This window comes from Mesocricetus auratus, unplaced genomic scaffold, assembly GCF_017639785.1.
Source record: "Mesocricetus auratus isolate SY011 unplaced genomic scaffold, BCM_Maur_2.0 Super-Scaffold_15014, whole genome shotgun sequence".
NCBI classification, from domain to species: domain Eukaryota; kingdom Metazoa; phylum Chordata; class Mammalia; order Rodentia; family Cricetidae; genus Mesocricetus; species Mesocricetus auratus.
In genome coordinates this window covers 39,357,164-39,379,140 of record NW_024429186.1, presented here as the reverse complement: position 1 = coordinate 39,379,140, position 21,977 = coordinate 39,357,164, and the positions used below count along the sequence as shown (strand labels likewise).

At 34.9% G+C, this 21,977-nt stretch overlaps 1 protein-coding gene across 2 annotated transcripts in view; it reads left to right on the top strand.

The window, feature by feature from the left end:
• The window catches only part of Fut8 (fucosyltransferase 8), a 215,279-nt gene that overhangs the window by 95,891 nt on the left and 97,411 nt on the right, over positions 1–21,977 (top strand). Inside the window, exon 4 of one of the 2 annotated variants that reach the window (XM_040742877.1) lies at positions 4,901–5,330. The exons of the other annotated variant lie outside the window; for it this stretch is intronic. Coding sequence (XP_040598811.1) covers positions 5,128–5,330 — 203 coding nt within the window. The 5' untranslated portion in view covers positions 4,901–5,127. The remainder of the gene's footprint in view (positions 1–4,900; positions 5,331–21,977) is intronic. 2 annotated transcript variants of the gene reach the window in all.

Below are 21,977 nucleotides of genomic sequence, written 5' to 3'. Positions count from 1 at the left end.
GGCCAATTAGTGTTTTATCAACCAGTAAGAGAAATATACAGAAGGATATCCTCCATTAACACAATGGCCAAGGCCACTTATGCAAGAGTTTATTAGGGCTCACAGTTTTAGAGGGTGAGTGCATGGCTGTCATTGTAGGAAGCATGGCTAGTTTGTTTAGCCAATTGCAGATCTAGATTCAGTGAGAGTCCTTGTCTCAAAAAGAAAAAGACAACTAATATCCTAGTTTGCATTCTATTGCTGTGATAAACAAAAAAGCAACTTAGGGAAGAAATGATTTATTTCTTCTTCCAGCTTATAGTTCATTACTGAGAGTAGCCAAGCCAGGAACCTGGAGGTAGGAATTGAAGTAGAGATCATTACTCAGCCTGCTTTCTTGCATATACCCCAGGACCACTTGCCTACAGGCCAGTCTGATGGAGGTATTCTCTCAATTGAAATTCCTTCTTCCCAGATGACTCTAGTTTGTGTCATGTTGACAAGAAACTAACCAGTGCAGAGAACAATTGAAGAAGACTTCAGTTGTTAAGCTCTGGCCTCCACACATGCATGATGTGCATACTTGCTGGTGGTTTGTTTAAGAATGGCTCCTGTAAGTTCATATATTTGATTGTTTAGTCATCAGGGAGTAGTGGCACTATTTGAAAAGGATTAGGAAGTTGGCCTTTTTGTAGGACAGGTGTCACTGGGGGTGGGCTATGAGGTAAAAAAACTCATACCAGGCCAAGTGTCTCTCCTGCTCTATCTTGGCCTACAGACCAGGATGTAGCTCTCAGCTATTGCTCCAGTGCCATGAATGCAGCCATGCTCCCTGCCATGGTGTAATGGACTATAAGCTTCTGAAACTCTAAGCAAGTCCCCAGTTAAATGTTTCCTTTCATAAGAATTGACTTTGTCATGGTGCCTCTTCACAGCAATAGGACAGTGACTAAGACACCCCACTCCCAATCATTGAAGATTCTATGTTTATATATGAACTATGAGGCAGGGCCTTACTTAAATATAGCTCTAGCTGTCCTCAAACTAGAGCAGGCTGGCCTTGAACTCACAGAGATCCACCTGCCTCTGCCTCCTGAGTGCTGGGATTAAAGGTGTGCGCTACCAACACCCAGCTTCTTAAATGTACTCTTTTTTTTTTTTTCAAACTTGTTGTCTATTTTTCCTGAAATTTCCCCTTTTAGGAGTGTAGCAACACTGGAAACATGCATATAGATTTCTTTTTGCTTGTTTTAAAGAGGTCTGAGGATACAGCTTAAAGATAGATATGGGCTTGCAAAAATATTTTAGAAAAACTTTTGAAATATAAAGCAAAGTTTAGGTAAGATTGCAATACTTGAGAGAAACAAAAGAAAAAAGGTGAGTAAGTCTTCTAATGATTTCACCTTTCCGCTTAGGAAGCCATTACTAAACAGTAACACAGAACAGGATAATCCAAACAAAGCACACCCATCTTCCTCAATATTCTCATTTTATAGATGTTGTTCCCATTTTATAGATAAAGAAATTGCACCTAGTTAGGTTACCTAGCATGATACGTGTTCAACTGGTCTTAACTTTATATTATAGCTGATATAATTTTAATCTCTATACCTTGTCAACATTAAGATAAAATTACATTTTATTGAGTACCTCTTCTTTGCTAAGCATATAATTAGCCTTATTCAGGACCTGTAACAGTTGTTCTCAAACTCCTGGTCTCACTGAAACTGCACTGTAACTCCCAGATTAAGGCAAATACTTTAGTAAAAAAAAACTACTTGTGGTATTTTTGTTGTTGAAGAAACAAAAGTAGGCTTTCTAGGTAGTAGAAGAAATAAATCATTTAAATACCTCTATCCCTTTCAAAGTCAGAATTATTAATCAAATACACTGGCAGGAGGAATCCCACCATATTTTGATCTATTTACTATTCTGCAGAAGAAGAGATTCTAAATAGAAGTAATATCATAAATGTTTGAAAAGAAAAGAAGCCACTTTGAGAAAATTTCACTATATTGTGAGATAATGCAGTGACAACAGTAAATCCTTAAGTTTACAAATGATTTTATTTTTGATCCATTTTGCTTATAATAGTGCTCTCTGATTTCAAATTTGCTGTCTAAAGTTTGACATAAATGTAGTGATAGCGATGTACTCAGTTTCTTTCTATATCATGTGTGACACAGTCCTACATGCATTCATTTGTTCACAAGTTTTCATTAGTAATTACTAAATGGCAAATACTACGCTAAGTGTTTGGAGACAGCGGCAAACAAAATTACCAAAATTATGGTGTTTATATTTTGACAATCATGGTTCAAACATGACAAGAAAACAACTATGTTTTCACTGTGGTTAGCAGATGGGAGAAAATACATACTCTTTTTACATCATGATGAAAAGCTATATAGAAAATACTCATTTTTCAACTTAGTTTGTTGTTGTTGATACCATTTAAAAATACTTGTTAAGAACTCTATAGAATTCTGAGAAACAATCTCTCAAAAAACAGTTAATAATATTAATAATTAAAAATATGATCATGTTTTACTTTTATTACAATTTAAAGTTTTACAGTTTATATATTCTCAGTCTTGCTGTAAGTATAGTAATATATTAACTGGAATATTTTGAATAATTATCAAATACCAATGTTATCTCTATAAAAAGTATTTGTTTCTGTAAACTTTGACTGTTAAAATAATATTTTTGAATTTTGTGATAATTTACATTATATTTGTAGGTAAAATGTTTCAGCTTATTTTGTTATACATTTTTGCTTATTCTTTTTTGAAAGTTTTGTTTTGTTATCCATCATAGTAGTCTAGGGAAAAATAAAGGTATACTTTTTTGTCTATGTATTTATAGATATGTCTATCTAATATCCTAAGGTCTTGGAAGTAGATAGGGTATATAATAGCTTCGGCATGTGGTATGATAGAATTTTTCAGTGCTATATAAATTGTTACAGCAAAGTGTATTAACTCATATGTCCATATTTCAATTTCTAATGAATTACTAAATTGAATCCTTTGCTTAGACTGCCAGAATTAGAATTTCATTTTAATCAGGAAGTTCCAGATCTGTGCATTCTTTCTGTATATTTGGAAAGGTAGACCTCACTAACTGATTCTTCACCTGTTTTAGAACATGGTCCAAGAATGGAGTTGTGTGAAGGGAATTATAAGTGTTTGTGAGAAAACTCCAAGAGAACAAGAAGAGTCTTATGACCTTAGCTTCTTTAAAAATACAAAATTCTTGGAATGTGTTTTCATGTACCTCCCAGGTAGATAGGAGTGAGTTTATTTTAGATTATTCATTACAACCGGCTATTGTTACTTGTTTCTATCTTTATGGAAAAACATATTTTTTGCCACATGCAACTTGTCCTTGTGATTTTACACTTGTGTGACTCTTTTTAACTCTCAGAGTATAAGTTGTCTGATGCTGTGAATAAAGTTGGCTATTCCATGAGGCTTCAGTCTACTTCTTTTATGGGCTTCATTCTCCCTGGTCCCACCACCTCTAGAGTAGTAAACAACTTGACCCATTAAACAGACTTTAGTCTTTATTTGAATGATAGGTGGGGATATCAGATGTAGATGCACAGGGCTTTGAGAAAGGGAGAAGATAAACAGTAGAGTTCAACAACAACAAAAAGTATCCTTGGTAAACTTAAAACTGTTTATTGAAGTAGTATATGAAACATTAAATATTCCTTGAGATTAGTGCTTTTTGAATTTTGCTTTCAAACAATAGTCCCCCTCCCACCATTCTATGTTTTAGCAGAAATCAGAATAAATGGTGTTTCTAAGACAGTCTTTTGGAGAGAATTTCTTTTCTTCTAGTTTTTGTTCATTTAAAGTCAATAAAAAATTAAGGTTCAGAAATAGAAAGATAACTCTGATTTTTGGAATCCCCTTTATTCAGCTTTTCTATTTAATCTTTTAACGATAATTTAATTTGTGGTTATATTCTCAAAGTATATAGCCTTGTATATGTAAATGTTTTAACCAACCTGCCTTTACAGTAACTATATAATTTTATTCTGTGATATATGGCTTTTCTTTTATAGCTTTAGAGTTGCCCAGGCATTTTAAGTTACATTTTCATATATGCTCTTTGGGGGAGAAGATAATTTTATTTCTAAGAGAATCCTAAGCATACTGATTGAGAAATGACAAACAAAACACATAATTAAAACTGATGAAGAATGAACATATGGAGTTTAAAATGCATAGCCACCCTAAGGGTTTAACTGGTGTTAGCCTTCTTTTTGAATTTTTATTAGTTCATATAGAAAACTGGATTTCATCATGACATTTCCATACAAGTATATAACATACTTGCATCATATCCACCTCTGTAATTATTCGTGTTTTTAAATATATTTGAAAAACTAATAGTCTGGCCTGATCCATTTGAACCTTTTGATATTTGGTGTGGTTGCCAACTGGTTGATGCTTCCCAAAGGTTCAAATCAGTTTGAGAATATGTCCTAAAAATGACAGATTGCAAGTTAAATAGTGAAATGACAGTGAGGCGGAACGATGAGAATTTGTAGAAATGAATTCACTCACACTGAAAACTTGTTTTGCTTTTAGATAATGAACACATTAGCCTGAAATACATAGCCCAATTGGTTGATTATTCAAAGATATAATCTTGTAATACCTATATAAGAGCTATTACACAACAATTCAAGAAAGAATAGTTGTGATGGAATTAGACTTCGAGAATTGGAGGGAACTGTTTGTCACCAGGCAGAACCCTAATGTGTGTGGTTGACTTAAAAGTGTTTACTTTTTACCAGATACTGGGTAGCTGTCTTTCAGCCTTCTGGCCAAACAATACCTTGAATGTCAACTATGTTGTATTCTATATCTCAAACAACTCAGGGCATTTCTTACTCTTTCCACAGCATGTAGCACCCACGAAGCACAGGACAAGAAAGCTTCCTCCTTATATCACCAGGAAGATCTTTTTGTAAGAGTCATCACAGTATACCAGAGAAACTAATTTTTTCTGAAGCATCATGTGTTGAAACAACAGAAACCTATTTTCCTGTGTGGCTAACTAGAACCAGAGTACAATGTTTCCAATTCTTTGAGCTCCGGGAAGACAGAGAACGGAGTTGAAACTCTGAAAATGCGGGCATGGACTGGTTCCTGGCGTTGGATTATGCTCATTCTGTTTGCTTGGGGGACCTTACTGTTTTATATAGGTGGTCATTTGGTTCGAGATAATGACCACCCGGATCATTCTAGTAGAGAACTCTCCAAGATTCTTGCAAAGCTGGAACGCTTAAAACAACAAAATGAAGACCTAAGGAGAATGGCTGAGTCTCTCCGGTAGGTTTGAAATACTGAAGGATTTGATGAAATTCTGTGCATGATCTTTAGGTATAGGGTCTCAGTTTGCTGTTCAAAAATACAATTTCTACAAACTGTCTTTGCAAAATTTTAAGTATTTTAGCAGACTTTTTAAGTCAGTGATACATCTATATAGTCAATATAGATATGGTCTACATAGTTGCAATCTTATTTTACATATGAATCAGTATATAAAAGCTGTTGCATTTATGTGCTTATGTTTTTTTTACAATTATGTTTAGACTAATGAACACAAACTTAATGTGATTTGAATTAGTGCACATTACATTTTTTTATTGAATGGACTACAACAGACATAATTTTTGAAAGGCTTAGTTACTCTTAGTTAAATTCTTAAGATAAAAAGCAAAGATTCATTGTTCAATAGAACAGTGCATCTGGAATGTGGGTAATTATTACCATATTTCTAGTCTGCTAAAATTTGTGGCATAGCTGTTCAAAGACATCAGTTGTTCGTAAAGCCAAAGTCTGATTTAAATGGAAAACATAAACAACGATATCTATTTACAGATATCTTTGGCTCGTAGTTACTGAGTTTACAAGTTGTCTGACAACTTCGGATTCTCTTAGTTCACATCTAAGAATGATCATGTGTACAGTGTTTACTGTCGCTTTAAAAAGCTGCAGGGCTAGAATGAAGATATGAAAACTTTTACATTACAGGTGGTAATTGGCACCACCAGCAAGTGGTATTGAGTTACAGCTGAGTACATTACTTTTTGAGGAACATAATTCATGAATGAAAAGTGGAGCGTTAGAGAGGATGCCTCCTGGCTCTCCAATACCGCATTTGCATCCATTGCATTTCACCCTGCTTGTAGACCTCAGATATTTCATATGGTATATCCTGTAACTCACCATCAGTTTTATCTTCGTTTTTTTAAAAGTCTATGGATGATAACGTTTATGTTAACATTTTTACAAAAACAAATGAAGCCACATCCTTGGTGTGAGTTGTGATGGTGATAATTGTCACAATAGGATTATTCAGCAAGGGACTAAGTGTTCAGGGACAAGAAAGTGGGGGATACTTTCTTGAATTAAATCATTTTATTGGAAGCTCATCAGGGAGGGTTATAGAAGTTGTGATCTTTGAACTGAAGTTATATGTGATTCACTACTCTTGATTTAGGCATTGCTAATAATAACTATCATTTATTGGGGACTTGTCATATGTACCAATTTGTCATGTGCCAGGCAGAGTATTTTACTAAATTTCAAAATATATTTATGAGATTCTAGTACTGTTTTTGGTCATTTTACAGATGAAAAATCATAAGAAATGTTGAAGTAATTTAATTTGCCCAAGATTATACTTTTACAAATGGTAGAACCCTCTTTGAATTCTGGCAGTGTAGCTACCCAGTTTGACCTCTTATCTTTCTAAGCTGAAAACAGAAAAAGCAATGACCCAGAAAATCTTAATTAAAAGTCTCAGGAGAGACTAACCATCCTGAGAAGATCTCTTTTTCCTTTTATAATTTAGGCTCCTGAATAATCACTGAATTTTCTCCGTGTTCCATCTATAGTACTGATATTTCTGTTTTCCTTTTTACTTACCACATAGTATCTTGATTTTGCTGTATGGAAGAAAACGTGTTATTCATATGAGTTCTTCAGAAAAATAATCATAATATCTTTTAATATTAAGTTTTATTATTTGAAAATTATGTGTATATGTATCTTTATGTGTGTCGATTTGTGCTCATGAGTAGCATTGAGTGCAGAAGAGGGAATCAGATCCAGTGCAGGCAATTGTGAGCCATCTGATCTAACGCAAAGGCAAGATCAGAACCTGTTCTTAAGTATAAGCCATCTCTCCAGTCCCTCATAGGCTCTCTTAAGACACTTTCTTTATATTTTTGTACATAGAAATTGAATTCCTAGCAACTGCATTCAGATGAAGAAATTGCTTTTAAGAGCTGATATAATAAATGTAAATACAATCTAGAAACAGAATAAAAAGATGAGTACATTTTTACAAATAAGCATATTAACTCAGTAAATATAAATACATGGTTATTTTCCTTCATTAGGGAAGTAAGTCTCCCCAGGCTCTTCTCTAGATTCTACTGGTAATGCTGTTTGTACACCATCCACAGGGGTTATATTTTAAAGTCAAGACATGAGTGATGGACATGCTTGAAATCATTTAGACTTTTTCTTTATTATAATTGTACTAGTATTTTGTGCTCAGTTTGGTATATATTAATTCAGATAACTGTAATAGTAGGTACTTTCTTTGTGATAAAGGCTTATAAATTCAAAAACAAAACAAAAGCCTGAAATGACAGTTTTTAAGATTCAGGACAATAATTTAAAAAACAGTTTCCAAATACAATTTGCAGTTTTTGATACCGTGATAAATTTAGACAAAGAAACAGCACATTTTAAAACAGCTATTTACTCTTAATTTTTTTCCAAATTTAGGATGGTCTCAGGTTAGTTGGATAATTGTGTATAAGATTATGACTGCAAACATCTTTGACTCTTGGCTAGGAAATCCAGGATGATTTACCTGTTTGGCCAAAATCTTTGTTCCATTGTGTGTTTCTTCTCTATCTAGGTAGCACAAGTTAAAGATATGGTAGTGTTGGAAGGCTCTCAGGTGTATATCTTTATGTTCTGTACTTTTTTCTCTGTCATATATTTGCTTTCTGTTGTATTGATTTCTACTCTTACCTTGATAATTTCTTTCTTGCACTTTCTTTGGGATTTATTTTGCTGTTCTAAGTTTTCTTAGCAAGTGCATATCACTGATTTTAAAAGTTGCTTCTTTTGTAATATAGATTGAATGCCCCTTATTTTAAATGCTTGGGATCAGAAACTGTTTAAGATTTGAACCTTTTTTTTTCAATGTTTCCATCTACTTTACCAGCTGAATATCCTGATCCAAGAATATGAAATCTGAAATGCTTTGAAATCTGAAACTTTGAGAGTGATAAAGCTTTTAAAAGTTTCAGGTTTTATTGTGTTTTGGATTTCACACTTTGGATTAGGAATTTTCAACCTGTGTATACTTGAAAAGCTTCACTTTGAATTAATTTGTGTTCTATATTTCTTGACAATGTCAATTTCTCATTTTATCCAATAAAAATATTTTCAAATTTTGTTGTGATCTGTTAGTAACATACCATATTTATGTAGTATTTTATTTAATTTGCATGTTGTGCTGTTACTTATCTTTATTATTTTTTGCTTATTTTCTAAACAAATGAAATTATATTCTGCATTATTTTAGCTTGAATTCTTAATATTTTATTTTTAAATTAGAAACAAGGTTGCTTCACATGTCAATTCCAGGCCCATCTCCCTTTCTCTCCCCTCCTCCCACATCCTCCTACCAGCCCCCCAATATCCCCTTATTTCCCCAGGGAGGGTGAGGCCCTCCATGGGGGTGTCCATAGTCTGTCATTTCATCCAGGGCAGGGCCTAGACCCTCCCCCAAGAGTCCAGGGTGAGAGTGCATCTTTCATTGTTGGATGGGTGCCCAAAGTCCATTTGTATGCCAGGATAAATAGTGATCTACTACCCAAGGCCCAATAGATTACCTAGGCCTCCTCACTGACACCCACATTCAGGGGGTCTTGATCAGTCCCATGCTGGATTCCCAGGCATCAGTCTGGGATTCAAGAGCTAACCCTTGTCAGATCAGCTGTTTCTGGGGGGTTAAACCAGCCCAGTCTTAACCCCTTTGGTCATTAGTCCTCCCTCTATGTCACTGGATTTCTTGAATTCAGCTCAGTTTTAGCTTGAATTTTATTTTATGGCTTAAGAAAAACATATGGTCTACTGCTGTTGGTTCTAATTTTCTATAGCATGTTGTTTGTTAAATTAGTTGATTATGCTCGTCAGATTGTGTGAGATTATGCAGATGTAAAATATTTAGATGCTTGTTGTCGAAGAACAAGGTATGCTTGCTACTCCTTTTCTGGTTTTTCCATACACATTTGACGTGAGCACATTCTAACTCTGATGTGTACCCCCTGTTATTTGGATCAGAGTATATTTTAAATGCTCCCTTAGATGGCCTTGCTATAATAAGTAGGCAGTTGTGTATTTGGAGTTGTACATTGTGAAGTGTCGGCTCCAGAAATTTCTACTTATTTGTAGGATCAGCTGGAAGTCTCTTCTGCAGACGAAAATTCTTTTTCCTTCATGTTCACATTCTTTTCACTTCTTACCCCCAACAAAGGTGGTTCAATAGAAATCAGCTAGGTGGATGACTATGTCCAAGGCTACAAAACGATTAGAAGGAGAAAAAGTTGATTAGTTAAAAAACATTTACCCTTGCTGTGTTGTCTGATACATGCTCCTATTCCTTCATTTGTCTACCTGGATGTGAAAGTTGAAGAGCAGTTTGATAAGACTTTAACTTAATGCCCTCAGGGTGTATTTCAAACTTTCCTTTAGTTTTATTTAGTTTGTCTTTTGTTAACTTTTTCATATAATTTATTTATCTATGTATCTATCATCCATCCATCCATCCAATCTCTCTCTCTCTCTCTCTCTATATATATATATATACATATATATATATATATATATATATATATATATATATATATATATATGTGGATTTTTAATTTAATAGAAATGGGTGCAGAAAGCCCAGGTTATGAATAGCCTCTCTCTATGTTTATGAAGTTATAAATGGATTATCAGTTCACTGGAAGCATGTATTCTAGTGAATGCTTGAATTTTAATTTAAAATATAGATAAAATGGAATTAATTCCCAAACACAAGTAAATATAGCTTTCATATGAGTAATTAATTTTGGTTCCTGTCTCCCTAGTAATCCTTGTAATAGCTGCCTTGTTAAAGATAGTGGTGTTTCTTTTTTTAAAACTTGCTTTGTTTTAATAGGAGTTGGCAAACTGTCTAGTGGGACAAATATGGGCCCTCTATCCCTTTTTGATCTTGACTTCTAAGCCATGAATGATTTTTTTTCAGTTGTTGGGAAACGGGGAAAAAATCAGAGGATAATATTAGGTTATGTAGCAACAAAACCTAAAGTTTATTATCTGGACATTTGTGGAAAAAGTTTCCTAGCTGGAAGGTGGTGTTAATCAGATGTTCTCATTATTAGCCTGTGTCTCTTTCCATCTTCGAATCACTGTGATGTGAGTTGTCTGGCCTGGCAGGTCCTGCCGCCCTTCTCTATCCCAGAGAAGCACATGGACACTTAATTATGAAACTCTTGGCTGCTGGCTATGGCTTCTTATTGGTTAGCTCTGTCTAAATTTATTAACCCATATCTATTAATTTAAGTATTTCCTTGTGGTCTTCTCTTACTGGAGAAAGGGTCTGGATCTGTTACTTCTCTAGTGTCATACATGGTGACTGCTCAGCATGTTCTTAGAGAAGAGGAGAGAGCGATTTCCTGTTTGTTCCTGCTTATATTCTGATTCTGCCCTGCTACATCACTTCCTGCTTGTCTGTATAGACCTCCAGACCTCTATGTTGGCTAGTGACAGTTTCTGCCCAGCTATGTCACTTCCTGGGATCACATGACGACTCCTCTCTGCCTACACTTCCCAGAATCTTCTAGTCCTACCTGTCATCCTGGCTGGCCAATCAGTGTTTCATTCATCAACCAATAAGAGAAACATATTTACGGAAGGACATCCCCATCAAATCATTGTGCATATTGCATGTGGGTAAAGACAGACTGTGAAATGCAAACCCAATTGCTGATTTTTGTTCTGATCAGGTCCTTGCTGACTATGCTCTGAGTCTCTGTGAACTTACTCCATACTCAGATTTCTTTCACTTTTTAATTTGTTCAAACATTCTTGGAGGTCTCTCTCCCAGTGCTCATTAGATAGCCATTGTGTTGAGAGCTGAAATGGTGATTGAGGAAGGAGATCTACTGTGTTTGCAGAGAAATCAGAGACAGTGGATCCAGGTAAATACTTGCATTCAATAAATATCTTTATAGAGATAGAATTAAATAGAAGTCCACAAGCTTTCTTCCTCATAATTTGACTCTTTGAACCAAATTCTACAACTTTACCTTTTTTCGCTGAAGCTTTTACATATGGGAATTGTAGTTGCCTACCCTTAGTTTTATTTAGAATACAGTAATTTCAGTTATTGTCACTATCTAGGAAGACTTCTAGTGAAAAGGCACCATTTTTGGAGAAAGATGCCACATAAGTAAAATTATTAAAACCTTACAGCTGAATTGAGAATAAATAAATAAATTCAGTGTTAGAATTTCTCTTCTGTATACAAATGCCACTTAGATAAGTACACTTGTGTTAAAGTTCTTATATGTATGAAGATTTAGCTTAGGGCATCAATAAACTTTCTTTTTAAAAATATACAAATAATATGTATTTTTATTTATCTATGCTATGTACATAAATATATTTACATATTTTATACAATATATGCTTATATGTAAATATATAAAATATAATATATATTATACATGTATACAGTGTATCTTGATCACATCCATCCCAGACTCCCAACATGCTCTTCTCCACTTTGTCTTCTGTTTTTAAACTCACAGAGTCCAATCAGTGCTGCATGCATATAGATATGAGGCCATGCCTGACAGCCTACCAGTAGCCATACCCTCTGAAGAAAAATGATTCTCCATTTTCCTGAAGCTATGGACTTCCAGTAGCTTCTCAGCTTGGGGTGGGGCCTTGTGAGCATACAACCCCAATTCCATATATGTTGCAATGTTGATTCACTTGATCTTGTGTTGGTAACCATAGCTGTACTAAGTTCCTGAATGCAATAGCTATATCATGTCACAGAAGTCAACATTTCACACCCCTCTTCATCCACTATGATGATCTGGATTGAAGGTTGTTACAGCTGCAACCCCTATTTTAGGAAGCCCTCAATGTACATGAATAGTTTGAGAATCATTTTCTAAAGCATGATATTTTGATATTTATATTATTGTGACAAGAAATTCATAACAAAAAAACTGTTACTAACAGTGAGTCATCTTTGGGATTTCCAGAGTTTGTTACAGACATCTGTAGTGTACCAGTGGAGTAAATATTTATTTATCATCTCCTGCTTAAATATGGGGCATCCTGTACTGTGGGGAAGTAAGGTTCAGTTCAGAAGAGTTTATGCCTGTCTACGAATGAATGCAGTGGTTAGAGTACATGCCTAGCATGGATACGACCTTGGGCCAGAAGAAAACGACATAGATCTGAAGTATTTATTTGGTGCTTTCTGTTTTATTTGTTTTAAGAGATTGCTGGTTTTATGACCTTTGCCTTAACTATGCAGCCATGGTCTATGAAAGAAAAATGTAGAATGCTGCTGTTGATGTTGATATCAAAGAATATAAGCCAACTTCTGTATTTTTAAAGTGTAATTTTAGTTTTCTCATCCTGGCCTTGTTTTATAATTAATAATTTCATCAAGTCTGTTTTCATAGATGTTTACTATGTAGTAGGTGACATTTGATTATTATTAGAGATCAATTGCTTTTTCATTTTTTATTCTACCTATGGATTCCTACTTTGGGTGATGCCACTATTAGGAAATCAACAAGGAGGTATTTATGACTTTTCTAACAGCACTTTTGCGTATAAATTGTAGTTAAAGATAAATACTGACAGCTTAACAGACTTTGATTGTCATAGTTTGGGTAAGATACAACTTACTTTGTCTACTATACCTGACTGAAACTATTAGAATCTTGTTGCCCTAACTGTAAATTGTAGTTTTGAATTTTCCATTAAGGGTATAGATAATAGCACAGTGTGCTTGACTATATTGTCACATAAAGATTCAGCTGGAAAGGAGCATAAATGTTAGCATAGTAAGTTAGGCCAGCATTTTTTCTCCCACCCTCGTAAAACCATATATAAGGTCTTGAATTCCCAGATGTATGTACATTTTATTTATGGCAAAAATACATGACTTTTTTTACTTAAAGTTTATGTGGGTCTGGGAATAGAGTTTTCTTGGTACTACACTTACCTGATATGCAGAAATCCCTTGATTCAACTCCCAATACTGCATAAACTGAGCTTAATGGTACATACCTGTGATATCAGCAAATAGGAGGTGGAAGCAGAAGATAGGTGTTCAAGACCAACCTCAGCAATGTGAAACCCTAAAAATTATCTGATTTTCACCTAGAAATTGTATGCTATCCTGAAACATTTTGATAAAATTATCTTTATTACATTGCTTTTGCGTGGGTCTGTAACATTGGCATTTCATGGTGTTTGTTTACTGCACTAACATTTACTCTCAGTATTTACTAATTTGCATCCTAAACTTAAGCCTTTAGGTGGAGTAACCTGCAGTTCTCCAAAGGCAATATGCTCTATGTCTTGTACATTTGCATATTTTCTCTTTTAGTTATACTGACTTAGCCCCATACCCATCTTTCCTCAAGCATTTTCACAATGTACCTGTGTATGTGCGTGTATGCTCACATGTGTACATGTACACATATGGAAACCCAAGGTTGAGGTTGAGAATCTTCTTGATTATCTTCTCACTGTATTCTTTGAGGCAGCATCTTGAGTTGACGCAGAGCTCATAGTACACTAGTCTAACTAGCCAGGTTGCTCTAGGGGTCTCCTGTGTCTCTGCTTTTGAGCTCTGGAACTATAGCTGGACTTTGAGGCTTACTTAGCATTGAGGTGGGCAAATAAGACACAGCAAGTGCTTTATCCACTGAACTGTCTCCTTAGCCCCCTCCTGAAGTATTCTTTAACACCCAGACTTCTTGGTCCTTTTCATCCAGAGAAGGTATCATTTCTATGTTCTCTGAGCACTTACTGTTTATTCTTGTCTTTATATACACTTACCACAATGTGTTAACTTTATTTATGCATTCATCTCATGAAATGAATCTTGTCAATGTGATGAGGGAGTGAGGCAGAACCTGATACCTTTAATAAAAACCATGAAATGAATGAAACTTGAATGAATGAGCCCAGTTTATTTGGATTTTCTTTGTTTCTGCTTATAAATTATTCACACATTACTAACTGATGACTATTATTTTACACACAGTTCTCTGTGCCTTTTATGTCTTAGTTCTTACACATTACTTAGTTCAGTAGTTTGATTGTTGCATGAATAAATTAGTTTATGACTGTATTTTGCGTTGGTCTTATTAAGCATCTGTAATTCTAGATTAGTCACTCTAGTATTAATATTTAACATCCTTAGATGTCATCTTTTTGCTTGTTTTGAATTTAAGAATTTGCTGGTCTGTCTTTTCCAACCCTTCAGTCAAAGTACACTAAAGATTTTAAGAGAGTATTTTTAGGATGGAAATGAAAAGAATCCATTTACTCTGAAATATAAAGAATGATTTTTCTGGTAAGAAGGCAAATTTAAAAGATTTTTTGGTTTTTTTTTTTTGCATTTGTGAAAATGATACACCATTGTAAAGAAGGATGAAATGTTTTTCAAATTATGCTGTATCATGTCTAAAAGTGACAAAACTATAGAACAAAGGGGAAATTATTTCATTAGCTTCTATATTGTTGCTGATTACATGTGCAATGACTCTAAGGGAAATTTGTAAAGAAATGTGGGTATCATTCTTGGAAAAATGAAGTCTAACTTCAAGTCAGACTTTCCATGGGAGAACTGTCATTTTACAGAAGATTTAAAGAGAGCTATAGGTCAGTGTAAACAAAGCATCAAAGTTTTAAATGTGGTCAGTAAGAACATCTTAAATCTTTAAGAATATGTGATGTTTCAAGGTAAAAAATACTATTAAAGGAAAAATACATAGATTTGATTAGAACTAAAACAAATACATGAAATTCACAAATCACAGAAAAGGAATGAATTCTTCAGTTAAGTATAGAATCTCAAACTAGAAAGTTAGATCAAAAAGCATAAAGAGACCAATGTGTGCATAATATATAATTCTGGGAAAATGCTTAGCATATGCCAGTGAAAAATCAGTGCATATAGCAGAATTCAAATGAAAAATTTGAATGCAGACAGTGTTCATTGTAATGAATCATATTATTCATTTAGATGTTTTGGTGACCTTTAATTGCTCACTATCTTTGTCATAATTCTCACTTATTTTTACACAATAGACCCAAAATGAAGATAAAGACAAGTTAAATCAGATATGCTTACATCTTAAATAAGCATTTTGCTTTTTTTGGTCTTGAAATTTTTTGATACATGTGAATTAAAATATAATTTTTCACTTCCCCCTTCCTTTCCTTGCATCAACCCTCCCAAATCCCCTTTCTCCATCTCCTTCCATGCTCCCCACTCTCAAATTTATAGCTTATTTCTCAGTTTTTTGTTGATATATATGTATATATATGTATTTATACAAACAAACATGTAAATACTATCTACTATGTCTAAAAAAAGAAAGTTTTAAATCAGCAGGGAAAATAACACTGGTTTATTATCCTATGTTTGTTTACATTTACCATTTGAAGGAATTTTTACTTAATACGTTATTAGGCAGTTTTGGGAGGGTTTGTGTTTCTTTGGGTTTCTTTGAATATCACGCATCGTTAAAATATTCTTAGACTGCTATATAAATCATGGCCATCCAGAAGTTTATTAAGGAAGTCAATATCAAAATGGTTGTTAAAATTGGATATTTTAAAAGCAAATGTTTATATTTAGATGAATTATTATAAAATGAATAATTTTTTTTATTTTTCAAGGAACATGTCATGACTCTTACATTTAAAAAAAGCGAGACCAGAAATATGACCTAGGACAAATGTTTATTTTGTAATCAGGTCAATAACCATAGTTTTATGAGTATTTACTGATTTCTGGGTTAGATGAGTAAAAGCCCCATTGGTGTGACTTGGTGAAAGAAGACAGGATAGTACATAATAATCTCCATTTCTGCAGGTAGCCTTAATTGTAAGGCATTATTATAAGGAAACAGGGAAGCAGCCCATAAGCTAGTGCCTGGCTATATCATGTGGTTGCAGCATAGAATAGAGGAAACTGCTGGGAAAGTGGTGTCATTGCTGGTGCTGTAGGAACTCATTAGCTGATGGCCAAGACACATCCTTGGTGGTCGTAAGACTCAGAGAATGGAGACCCTGAAGTAAAGAGTCAGGTCCAGTGTGCAGAGTTCTAGCTAAGGTCAGTTGGAAATACCAGATAGTATCTTTGATAGTTTTTATGAATCTCCTGATTCTTTGAATTGAGTAGAGTGGGAAGCTTCTAGAATCCTTGTTTTCTTTTGGCATCTCAGAACTAATACAGAAACTATGGTGTAGGTTTGCCTAATATATAAGGAAGTTACTGAATTCTATTGCTTAGATAGTTGTCAACTAACATTTCTAGCTGTAGCTAAGCCACTTAGTAGCTTTGAAACCATAAAAAATTTGCTTAACCTGAACCTCAGTTTTCTCAACCTATAATGTATTTTATTTTTCAATATTATTGTAGATGAAAAGTGTGTGTATACATACATATATACATATGTGAAATGCTAATGTTTTTAATATAATAGTGCCATACATAATAATAGCTGTTATTACTGTATTATTTTCATCACTGGCATTAGAGTAAAACAAAAGAGTAAATTAAGAAAATATGTCAAGTGTTTGCTTTGCAAGCTTAAGCAGTTTGTTGTGATAAGTTTTCAGCTGGGTTAATGTGCCCTTACATTAAAAGCACTATAGCCATCGAAATCTGAATAAATGAATATGAATATGTTGACGCTTTTAGATATGTCTATGTACATTTGTATATATCTTTGATTTGTGAGAAAATGAATATATGAATGTATTTGCTTAAATGTGGACTAATTTAGCTTTGGCTAGTTTTGTTGTGGTGTTGATGTGTGGGACGGTTTGGTTGACATCAGGCCCTCCTGGACACTAGGCAAGCTAATGACAAGTACACTATTCCTCCAGTCTCCCTCCCTCTATACTTCAATCATTCTTACCCTCTTTTCTTTCCTACTGTCTCCCTAACCTCCTTAATTCTAATTCAACTTTTTCATTGTTGATTGTGAAGAATATAATGTTTTGTTTCCATGTCAAATACTGAGGTATAGCTCAATAGACTGCTTGTCTAACATATGCAAGGTGGTGAGTTTGATTTCTAAAACCACAAAAATTAACAAAACTACTCTGCTTGTGTACTATGTTTTCAGTTAAATTCTGAAGAAGAATGTGTAAAAATTGGCAGTTTGCTAACATAAGCAAATAAATGAGCAATTTCATTTCTGTGGAAAAAATTGGGAGCTGAAACCTGAATTTAATTGCTCATTATGTAGATTTGTAAGTTTTCTCCAACATTTCTTCATTCAACTCCTTTGAATTAACAGTGGGTAGCTATTTACTCCACATTATTTGGTTTGGAGCTTCTAAATGATAAGAGAATGGTCTGGTTCATACTTGGAAAAAGAAATGTAGACAGAGATTCCCCTGGAAATTGAAATGAGATCCACCTAATGTTGGTATCATAGCTAAATCCAGATCCAGATCTTCCCATGGGATGTCGTGTTATGATATTTACCTATTCTTGGTTTGAATCTGAAAACTGTATGAATTTGGGGTATTATAAATGAAAAATTTCCAACTTTTGTACATTAGGTGAAATGTCTAAAAATATAGGTATAAGAAATATCTTATTTGAATCAAATGATATTTTTTCTCAATAGAGAGGGGAGAGAGAGACAGAGACAGAGATAGAGACACAGAGAGAGCGAGTACGTGCAGGCACAAGTCTCTTCATGTGGAGGTCAAAGGACAAATTTCTGGAGTAATTCTTTTTGCTTTCACCTCTCCTTTGAACAGCATCTTTCTTGCTTCTTCTTTAACCGTGCCATGCTCTGTGCTATCTGGCCCATCAGCTTTCTGGTCTTTGTGCCTCCAAGAAGGTTCTTCTGTTCCTTTCTGTAGGAGCACTGGGATCACAGAGGCAAGCTACTGTGCTGTCTCCTTTGGTGGGGTCTAAGGGTCTAACTCAGTTTGTCAGACTTGAGTGACAATTGCCTTTTCCAGCTGAACCATCTCGGTAGCCCTCTACCTTAATTTTGGATACAGCTCTCTGAACCTGGAGCTGGCTGCTAGATTGACTGGCCATCGAAGGTGTCTCCCTCCGCTGGTGCTGATGATAGAGGCCTGCCACTGCCACACCCTGCCCTTAGATGGGTGTTGAAGATCAAAACTCAGGGACCTCATGCTTGTGTGGCAAACACTTAAACCACTGAGTTACTTCCAGGATCTTCTTTTGCTTTTTCTGAAAAACTGGCTCTCTTAGATTCATTGATTTTTTTCACCCCCTTTCTTCTTCTTTTTCTTCTTCTTCTTCTTCTTCTTTTTTTTTTTTTTTTTGAGGCAACGTTTCTCTGTATTGTTTTGGAGGCTGTCCCAGAACTCGCTCTGTAGACCAGGCTGGCCTCGAACTCACAGAGATCCTCCTGCCTCTGCCTCCCAAGTGCTGGGATTAAAGGCGTGCACCACCAACGCCCGGCCCCTCTTTCTTTTTTACAGTTTTCATGGTGTTGATTTTCTCTCTGATTTTTGCTGATTCTCTTCTTCTTCTAATTAGGATTTCATTTGCCCTATTTTTCTTAGTTTCTTAAGCTATGAGGACTAGCATATGATCTTCAATAAATCCCATTGTGGCACAGCCATATCAGATGGGGATGGCAAAAGTCTTAAGGCCAGCATAGCTGCTTGACAAATATCTAACAGAGTTGAGCCACATGATGGCTGCCATGCCACTTTTGGCTTTGATATTCACATGTTGTATGCTTTGGAGGCTTTTCATATTTGTACAATGAGGATATCGAATTGATGTGAAATTTCATATGCCTTCTCCCAGGACTACTGCTTCTATGCTTTCCAGGGAAAGTCCTGAGCATACTGCCCCTCCTGCTCTTAGGAAGATATCCTTATCATCTTGAAGGTCTTCTTTATGCTTTGGAGGTTGTAACACACATAAAGAAGTCAGGGGTCTCTTTATGAGGCTATGAAATCTTGAGACATCTGTCCCTGTGTTTACTCAGGAACAAGATAATAAAGTAAATTTAAAAAGGTCAACAAGATTCGTTGAGAAGTTGGCAACAGATCAAATTACAAGCCTCTTCCTACTATATGCCCAGGTGATTATATGACATATACAGCAACAAAGTTAGATTAGCTGGAGTTACCTCTCCTACACAGAGACTTACATTGATGGGCATAAAATGATGTAAAAGATGATAAAAGAATGAGGTCCCCCACTCTGTCCACCCTCTGCTCTCCAGGGATGGTGAGGTCCTCCATTTAATATATTTCTTATATTGTCTCTTTAAAAATTTTAATTTACATGTGAGTACTTTGTCTGCATGTATGTCTGTGCACTACATGTATGCCTGGTGCCCTGGGAGGTTAGAAAAGGGTGTTAGATTCTCTGAACCTGGAGGTATGCACTATTGTGAGCTGCTATGTGAGTGCTGGGAATCAAACCCATGTCCTCTGCAATAGCAGTGATGCTCTTAACTGCTGAGACACTGTTCTGGGCCTTATAATGTCCCCTTTGTATCTCTTTTATTCTCTCTCTCTCTCTCTCTCTCTCTCTCTCTCTCTCTCTCTCTCTCTCTCTCTCTCTCTCTCTCTCTCGTGTGTGTGTGTGTGAGTGAGTGTGAGTGAGTGTGTGTGTGTTTCAGTAATAGGGCTCAAATCTAAGCCTCACAAATGCCACTAATGTACACTTTTAGCCTTAGGTCTTTATCTTTTGAACTATAAAATAGTCGTAGTAACTGCTTTTTGTATGTGTTTTATTAATTCATTTTTCTCATTTTCTTATTATAGATATATGCAAGTGTATTTTTCAGTCTCCCTCCACCCCTTCGTAGTTCTAGGGACTGAACCAAAGACCTTACATGTGCTAGCCAATGATTTACCATTTAAATAGACTCAGCCTTCTTTTTACTTTTTTTAAATTTTTGAGACAGTTACTTGGAATAAACCAAGCTGTTCTTTAATTTGAAGTCCTCTTGTCTCAACCTCCCTCATAGTTAGGATGACATGCTCAGGCCACCAGGTCAAGTCAAGTATTATTAAGTTTTCTCCTAGGAATTTGGTTACTTGAGAATAATTGGATCCTTCTGGTCTTGCTTATAAAAATGACTATGTTTAGTCTTGACTACTTTCCCCACTGCTGATCCCAAATCCTTCTGAGCTTTATCCCTAATGCCCCATGCAACCCTGTATGAATGTCGGGTACTAGCATTAATCTTTTTTGGAGAGTTCTTCCCCCAACCTTGAATAATTTCCTTACTCAGCACATTGTTTATATGTTTATGGTATTATGCTGATTCTCAAGTATTCTGCAGATCTCTGGAGTTCGGGGTTCAGCTCTCCTTTAATTCTCTCTATCATTTGAATTCTGTGTACCTTAGTTTTATACTCTAGTTCCATTTCATCTTAGGGCATATAGTAGGGTCCATCAGCATGTCCTCTTCTTTGCATTCTGGTGTGGAAATTCTGTTGAGGTGTAAGTTGTGGCAGTTGCAAGACTCTCCTCATGTTTTTCTTCTCTGGAAACCAGTGCCCTTTGTTGTCCATTATACTGTGTGTGTGTAGTTTGTGTTTTGATTAATTTCAGACATTGTAATAAATCTGGTTTCTTTTAATGTTACCATGGTAGGAAGTAGAAGTCCTATGTATCTTTTTTATAGTGAATGTGATAGGAGAGCCTTCCATTCCATTCACAAGCTTAAAGAAAAGAGACTGTTCATACAGACAGATGTTTATAGACGGTGTTTTTGGAGGAATAGTCCTTGTACTTTCTTTTTTATTTATCTACAGTGTAGTCACAGTTGAATTATATGATTATATATTATATTGTGATGTAAATCACAGCTTCCATTCCATTTTATTAGAATTAGATTGGATTTAGTACTTGATGAAAATCTACTGAAAAGAGAGCATGTTATTTTTTAACGTCTATTTTGTCCCTGGTATTATTCTAACATTATAGAAAGAAATGAGATAAGGAGAGCCCAGAGATAATCTTTCTGTTGTTTGAATTTTTCTATCTCTAAATTGTGTTCTGATCATGAACATCTCTTTCCATGGCATAGTGCCTCCATAATAAATCCCAAAGGATAGAAGGATTTTGTTTTGTTTTATTGTTCTTATTACATGGCTTCTACAAAATGAATCATCTAATTTTGAAAGATTAAGGGTCAGATTTTAGGAATTATATATCAGTGCATATCTTGTTTATGTATATGCATATTTAAACACTTATAAATTAATCGTTTATATGCTTATTTTCATTTTACTATTGTTCACTTTGTGCATTTACAAGTGAAAGCTTTTTCATTGATATTCTATATCTTTGGACACATGTATGGAAAATGATTATTTTAATTCTGCTCAATGTTGCATATAGTTTCATGCACAGTTCTACTTACTTTACTATACATAAAACAGTAACTTCAACACTAAACATATATTCTGAATTAGTGTAGTAATTAATAGTTAATTTGGCCTCATCCATTCTGTAACATGTTTAAAATGGTGTTAAATACTCAACGTTTGTACCAAAGAACTGTATTCCTGTCTCAGTTTAAGTTTCACCACATATAGAAATTAGGTTCCTACAAAAGATCTGATAAGAATAGATAAATTTTCTTCTTTGTAATT